Below are 7,966 nucleotides of genomic sequence, written 5' to 3'. Positions count from 1 at the left end.
AAAAATGGTAAATGGGGAGTAATAATGACCAATGTCGGGTTCCACGAGCCTTCTTCTTCGACTTCTTCTCTTTCTGCAACTCCGAGCCCCCTTTCTCTGTAAATCTAAAAACAATATTGTCCTTTTCTATCAAACCCTTCATTGAAAAAAAAAATTGGCATCCCCACATATACCCTTCACGCATCTCTATAAAAATCATTATTATTATTATTATTATTTTTCTTTGGTGTACTGATTCTGAATTCAATTGCTACAATCCAAACGAGAAAAAAATACCCATATCTCAGTTTCATCAATCTCAAACTATTCTGTCTGTTTTCTCTGCATGGACGGTCATTTCTTGCTCTCACCAATCTCAACGGTCAGATTTATATCATCCCTTTAAGTCCCCTCTTTTTTTTTTTTTCACTCTCTGTTTCATCACTTCATTCATTTGTCGTTGTGGATTTTTAGTAGTATTCGTTAAACACGCTCTTGGATCTTTTGTTGATAAAAAAATGGTTGTTTTTCTGGGATTGTTTTATGGGCAGGAACCATGAATGGAATTACTGGATCAAGTTTCAATCTGGGTTTTTGTTCTTCTCCTTGTTCTCCTTGTTCTTCTTCTTCAGTTTTGGCTACGGTTTTCGTTGCTAATAGTGTTATTATGGGCTGCGGACCTTCCAAGGTCGATGACTTACCTTTGGTAACTCTTTGTAAAGAACGCAAAGAGCTGATCAAAGCGGCGTCGATTCACCGCTCGGCTTTGGCCGCTGCTCATGTGACGTACTTTCACTCCTTGCGTGATGTTGGTGAAGCAATCCGTAGGTTCGTCGACGAAGAGCTAGTTGTCGGATCCTCTTCTTCAGCTGATTCCCCTGTCCTCACATTGCCTTCTGATGAATTCAAATCCTCGAAAAAGAAAAAGAAAAAAGACGACGATGTCGTCTCCTCTCCTTCAACTTCACTGCCCCATTCCATTGAAGAACACGGTAAAAACGCGGCAAAACACAAAGAAGAAAGTGATGGAGAGGGTTCTCACTTAGATTTGTCATCTGCCTCTCCTTCAATTTCCGGGTCAGGTTCCGGTTCACCTTCGGGTCATGTTGAAATGCACCATGGTTATAGCCATAGCCCAGACCAAGAAGGTCCAGGGCCAGCTCCTTATGGTTACAACTATGGCTATGGTGCTGGTGGGTATGGTGGTTATGGCTATGGATATCCTTACCCTCCCCCTCAAGAAAACTGGGGAACTAATGGTAATTCTTCCTCTTATATGTATTACATGAAGAAATCTGCAACACCTTCTCAATCTTTTGTTTATCAGGAGCCTGAAGGACATTATGGCTATTCAAGTTATCCAAATGGAGGCTATTTTGGATACCCTATTGGGTCTCAAGAATATGGATACGGACAGAGGAATTCTCCTCCCGGTCCACCACAACCACCGCCGGCGCCGCCTTCTCCGCCGAGAAATTCGACGTGGGATTTTCTTAATGTGTTCGATACTTTCGATAACAGTGGGTATCCCAGTTACTATCCGGTGTCTAGATATGGTTATGGGTCGACTACGAGTAGTCCGGACTCGAAGGAGGTGAGGGAGAGAGAAGGGATCCCTGATTTGGAAGATGAAACAGAGCCTGAAATGCTAAGAGCTGCTCACAAAGAGAAGAGGAAAATGGTGAAGGAGGAAATGGATCATAATTATAATGATAGTAATCATAAAATTGGGAACTTTGGTGAGGGAACTTCAAAGTCAGTTCAAGTTCAAAAGGTTAATAGTACTGCTGAAGGATCAACTTCAACTTCTAAAGCAGTCTCATCAAGTAAAAGTGAGAGCTTGGAGCCTGGTGATCATATTAATATTAATACAAGTAGTGGAAGTGATACCATTGTTACAAAGAGTTCCGAGGAAGACTTTCCAAAGAGCAAAAGGGTGAGTTTTGAGGTAGAAGAGGCACCAAATTTGGATGTTGACTCTTCAAAGCCTAGTAGTTTGACCACATTGTCCGTCCACGGCACGAGGGATCTCCAGGAGGTTGTGAAAGAGATTAAGGATGAGTTTGAGACTGCCTCTAGTTATGGGAAAGAAGTTGCTGTTTTGCTTGAGGTTGGCAAGTTGCCTTACCAGCAACGTAAAGGAACAGGGTTTAGAGGTGGGTTTTTAGTGTTTTTTGAAGTTAACCCATTGAATATGCTTGGTTAGACTTTGAGATAGAGATGTTTAGAAATTTTTACTATATTGGTATGGTCTGAAAACATTCAGCATTAGTTGCAACTGAACGATAGGCTTCTTTATACATATCCTTTGTATCTTTCATGATTGCAACTGTTCAATCTTTGGGTGCATAATTTGTAAGTCATTTACTATGGTGCTTTATTGAAGCTTGCATCTCTTTTGTGCAGTGATCTTTTCCCGGATCCTGTACCTAGTGGCACCTAACATGTTATCATCACCTCCTCCACCTGGACCATCAATACGAATAACTTCTAGGACAATGAAAATGGCAAAAGAATACTGTCAGGTTGTAGAACAGGATGAAAAGCATAGAAATCTTTCATCAACTTTGGAAGAGCTTTATGAATGGGAAAAGAAATTATATAAAGAAGTCAAGGTATGCATAATATATAAATACTGAGAAACTTTTTGCTTCTTTATTTACCAATATGATGATAGTTTTTCTCCTTTGTATCTATTGCTGAATCAATTTATATATTATAGGAGTGAAAAGGCTGTAATCGTATAGCATAATAGTTGTTATTCCATAAGCTATCATATTTTAGTTATTCATTTTTTTGGTGTACTCAAAATGTGATGTTCATTGGATTGTTTGAGGTTCATCTGCTATTTCTTCTGTTTTTGTTATTATTATTTTAATGAACTTTTTACCAGTTTCTGTTATGTCAACTCTTTCTTCCCGAGTAAACAAAAAGCGATTGGTAGTTACTAGATTTGAGAACTTAGAACCCTTGTTCATCCTATTGTCTCGGTTTGTCCAAAATAAAATAAAAAAGTCTCTTCAAAAATTGACAATCTCAATGATTTATTGTCTTTTATTTCTTTTTATATATTAGCCTATCCATAAGATTACGAATGAACTCAATTCCTCTGTTTGAGCTAGAAGAGAATGTACAAAATATTCCTTGACTATTCTAAGTTGTAATTAGTTTCTTATCATTCAACGAGTGCCTTGTATTTCATAAAAATCGGGGGCAACATAAGGCTTTCATAAAGGCCAACCTATCCAATTTTCAGGCATTAAGATACGTTTCAGTGCGTTAGTAGTCATTAGATGATTCTATATAATCTGGAATCCTTTGATGTGATTCTAGCCCTGTGCCATTTTCTTGCTCATTGGATCAAATATTAATCCCAAGTAACCAATTGCTGGGATGTATTAACTAATTTTCATTCAAAGATGTTTCGAAATAACTCTGGTATGCTTATTGAATGTTTGTTTTTGCCCCAAATCTAGGATGAAGAGAGGCTACGGGTTATTTATGAGAAGAAGTGTAAGAGACTTATTATGTTAGATAACCAAGGAGCAGAGTCCAGCAAGATTGATGCAACACGGGCTTCAATAAGAAAGTTGTTGACAAAAATTAATGTTTGTATAAAGGCTGTTGAAGCTATATCAACTAGGATACATAAGCTAAGGGATGAAGAACTGCAGCCTCAGCTTACTGACTTGGTTTATGGGTATTGACTTCTGTTATTTTCCTAGTTAAAATTGATAATTCTTGTGCTTACCAAGTAGTTATCTTCATGAATCATAGTGCTTTACTTGTGGTTTTCATTGAATCACAATTAATATGATTCTGCTACAGTGCATGCAGAACAGTTTTATCTTCTAGTTTTAGATGAATTCAATTATATTCTGTAGTGATGTTGAATCATGCATCTACATGATGATACTTGTATGTATTGGAACTACGCGGTTCTTTCCTTATATCATCGTGCAACTTCTTGTGGGGGAGATGATTTAGTCAGTGTGTTTGGAGGTAGTCAATGGGTTTAGGGTTATCTTTCATGACAATTGAGTGCAACATTTTACTTCTCGGGGTTCTTTTGTAATGATACGTGGCCTTCAATTTTGCAGGTTGATAAGAATGTGGAAGTCCATGCTTAGCTGTCATCAGAAACAGTTCCAGGCCATAATGGAGACCAAAGTTCGATCTTTAAGAGCAAATACCGGTTTTGAAAGAGATTCGGGTTTGAAAGCTACTATTGATCTTGAGATGGAGCTTTTGGACTGGTGCACTCGCTTTAATAATTGGATTAACACCCAAAAGGCATATGTTGGGTCCTTGTACGAGTGGCTCATGAGATGCATTCAACGCGAACAGGAAATAACTGCTGATGGAGTTGCTCCTTTCTCTCCAGGCCGAGTTGGGGCACCGCCAATTTTTGTAATTTGCAACGATTGGTACCAAGCGATGGATAGAATTTCAGAAAGAGGTGTAGCAAATGCCATGCGGAATTTTGCTTCCAGCCTACACCAGTTATGGGAAAGGCAAGACGAGGAGCGACGACGGAGGACCAGAGCACAATATCTCTCGAAGGATTTCGAGAAACGACTTAGGGAATTGCGGTTACAGAGGCAGAGGATGGAGCAGGAGCAAGAATCATTGGATAAAACTGCAGTTTCCAAGGTTCCTTCCGAAAGTGGAGTTTCGCCACTGGATGACCTAAAGGTGGATTTGGATTCTATGAGGAAGAAATTAGAGGAAGAGAGAACCAGGCATAAGGATGCCATCAAATTGGTTCACGATGCTGCTTCAAGTAGCTTACAAGCTGGTTTGGTCCCAATCTTTGAAGCCTTGGGCAACTTTTCCTCGGAGGTTTTGAAAGCACACGAGCAGGTCAGACTTGAAAATACTGCAGTCTCCTAGCTTTGATGATATCTCCCATGGAAGAAAGCTTGCCCTTGTTTATGTACATCACTTGCCATGGAAGAGTGATGGATATGGCTATGTACTCCGTGTGGGGCATATACATTTTTTCCCAAGTTTTTCTTGAAGAGTTCACGGAAGTCATATCTCCATACTACATCAAACACAGATATCAATATGGGTGCGGAGACAACAGAAAATGACCTTAAATGAACTTGTTTGGGGTGGGGGTGTTGTAGAATTATTGATATAAAACTGAAAGTTCGCAGAAAGAAGTTGTATCCCAGAAGATCTTTTAACTTGAAAACCTTAAATCCCCCAATGTTGATTAAAATTAACCTCCTGAATGATATAGTTAGGTAGTAGGTTTTGTACAGGAAAATATTCATTTATTGATTGATTGGTTGTAAGTTAAACTGTATGAGAGGAAGATTGTAGTTAGAAGTAGACATATATTGTAGATCAGTGACTTCAAAAATTATATATTTTTTGACTGGTTAGATATATAGAAATAGTTATTTTTGTTCTTGTTAAAACAATCTTTGTTTGCTATGATTCTGCCATTATTAGGATTTTAGCTACAAAACCATTATTCTGCCATTTATGTTGGTTTTGAACATCCCTTCTGGAGGTGGCTTTTTGGGTCCCCCCCCCCTCCACCCGGGGGAAGATTTCAGTGTCACTATTCATCTTCATTGTTGAATTTCTTTTTATGATAATAATATAATTAATTGTGAAATAAAATTACAATTTAAAATATTGTTAAAAAATTAACTATTGTAACAAGATTATTACTAATAAATAACAAGATTGTCTATGTTTCTAGGTTCGTAATTATTTCTTCCAACAATATTGTCTCTAAGATTTGAACTTGCGATTTCCTCTTTAAAATACAATGTACCTTACTATTACATCTAACCACTTGCTGGTATTTTACATAATTATTTTCACCCAAATTAGCATCCCTATCATTATTTTTCTTATAATAACGGTTTCATATTTTGTTACTTTATTTATTTCTTAGTACCACTGAAATTAATTTTACTATCAAAGATATATTTTCTACTATTATCAAATTAGAGTAATTACTTTATTTTTCTTATCATGATGGTTTCATATTTGGTTGTTTTATTTATTTCTTAATACCATTGAAATTAATTTTACAATTACCAGATATAAAAACCATATATCATATATTTTCATCAAATAAGTTATTGTCAAGAGACTTCAAATCCCTTGGTGAAACAAGACAAAATATTTGCTATTTTCATAGCTTCTTATCATGTCAGTATAACATATTTTCTATAACAAACCATATACACATAAAGGTATTTCATATATTTTAGTACATAGTCACATTAGAGGACCACCGTTTGTCCAATCTTTGGACTATAACATTATACATTTATACACCCTTTATCAATGATATTATCAGTCATTTTCTGACTATGATTAAAATCATATTTATCACCTAAAACGGGTTAAATACTCACTAGATTTTTTGGTTATGACATCCAAAATAAATTTCAAAATTTACAACATCTCAAAACGAACCATGAGATTATAGATCATATCTAAGTCATATATAAAATTACGTGCGCCATCATTAAGCATGACATTAATTTTAAATATACGATTATCACGTTCACATTCTCACTAGAATATTTTATACCATAATAGTTGTCTTTATATAAGCTAAAATTTCCACTATTCTACTTAACAAGAAAAATTAGCTATCCAATTTTCAAATAACTTATTTTATTTCTAGTCAAAACCACTCCACTTGGCATTTATAACATAGACTAAAAATGTGTAATCGTATATAAAACACATTTAGCTTATGATTATTTTAAATTAACCAAGATTACTCATATTATACGATTATCTACAAATTTTGAGTTTTAGTAATTAATACACTTAAAATATGTCTTATTGACAATATTCAAATGCTAGTTATTAATAACGTGATTCAAATAAACAAATAAATTTATATATCATGAAAAATGTTTTTATACTAAAAGTTTCACTTTCAAATTGGACGGAAAGAATTAAATTTCAACTCTACAAACTTATTATCTATTTATAATGCACCAATAGGTGCCTAAGTGTCTATATAAAACATCAGTTTTCAAGTTAAACTTTTTAGTTTCAAGAGATCATTTCAATCCAACATTTTGAACGTAATTATTAAATTCAATAACACAATTTTTTTATTTGGGAAGGCTCTCTCGAATGATCATAATGCTTCTATTGGATAGCAGTCTATTTAATTATTGTTTAGATCTATTAATATATTGTTCAGATCTGTTAATATATCCTTTCCCAATTGTGTATTTTCATTCTATCCATTTTATTTCTTTCTTCTTTTCTTACATGATATATGACATATATTATATAATTTGTTTATATCAATCATAATTATGCATGTTAAAAATATCATGCATATGATAAACATATTAATTAACTTAACTAATGAGATCTAATTTATGCAACATGACATACATTTCATCCGATAAATATTTCTTCTAAATTAAAATTTGATAAGATCATTAACTTCGATGCAATCACATTTCTCGATAGCCATTCAATAGTACCATTCTTTTCGTGTCATATGAATGTGTGGTAAATAAACACGTTGTGTTTAATTTCTCATAAATTACGAACATAGAACCTTAAAATTGTTGGTGTGTAGGGATAAAAATAAATTTATGAGAATTAATGAAGGTTTCAAGGCGTATATCAGTGCCAATTTCTTTAAGGTTCTATTTGTCTCCACCTATATTTTACTGTTGAAGAGCGTTATTGACAAATTAATCTCGAGAATATAATGAAACCCAATAACTATAAACATTTTATACTGACAAAAATAATTTACTACATATTGAGCAGAGCATATAAGAGTCAATTTATATAAAAAGTTTCTACACTAATTCTATATAAAATAATTTAGGAATAATAAAGATAGGGAAGAATGAAAAGAAAATGTTTTTATTTTTTATTTTTGGTATATTATATAAGTAGAAGTTGTATTTATAAGCATTCTCGTGTATATTCATAAACATATAAATATAATTATTTAATAGATATTTAGATT

The 7,966-nt window shown here is 34.4% G+C and overlaps 1 protein-coding gene across 1 annotated transcript; it reads left to right on the top strand.

Moving 5' to 3' along the window:
- LOC108453432 (nitrate regulatory gene2 protein-like) lies at positions 1–5,411 on the top strand. Its single transcript, XM_017751532.2, has 5 exons — positions 1–361; positions 531–2,135; positions 2,386–2,594; positions 3,456–3,679; positions 4,080–5,411. Exons 2-5 carry the CDS (start codon positions 536–538, stop codon positions 4,870–4,872), a joined length of 2,826 nt encoding a protein of 941 aa, XP_017607021.1. The 5' UTR covers positions 1–361; positions 531–535; the 3' UTR covers positions 4,873–5,411.
- The last annotated feature ends 2,555 nt before the right edge of the window (positions 5,412–7,966 follow it).

Source organism: Gossypium arboreum, chromosome 5 (assembly GCF_025698485.1).
Source record: "Gossypium arboreum isolate Shixiya-1 chromosome 5, ASM2569848v2, whole genome shotgun sequence".
NCBI classification, from domain to species: domain Eukaryota; kingdom Viridiplantae; phylum Streptophyta; class Magnoliopsida; order Malvales; family Malvaceae; genus Gossypium; species Gossypium arboreum.
This window is presented reverse-complemented; position numbering and strand designations above follow the sequence as displayed.

What these genes read in the sequence shown, in the direction of transcription:
- LOC108453432 (XM_017751532.2), top strand. Translation starts at nt 536, where the DNA reads ATGAATGGAATTACTGGATCAAGTTTCAATCTGGGTTTTTGTTCTTCT. An exon ending in TAAAGGAACAGGGTTTAGAG is followed by an intron (nt 2,136 to 2,385) that starts GTGGGTTTTTAG and finishes TCTTTTGTGCAG; the next exon opens with TGATCTTTTCCCGGATCCTG. An exon ending in CTTACTGACTTGGTTTATGG is followed by an intron (nt 3,680 to 4,079) that starts GTATTGACTTCT and finishes TCAATTTTGCAG; the next exon opens with GTTGATAAGAATGTGGAAGT.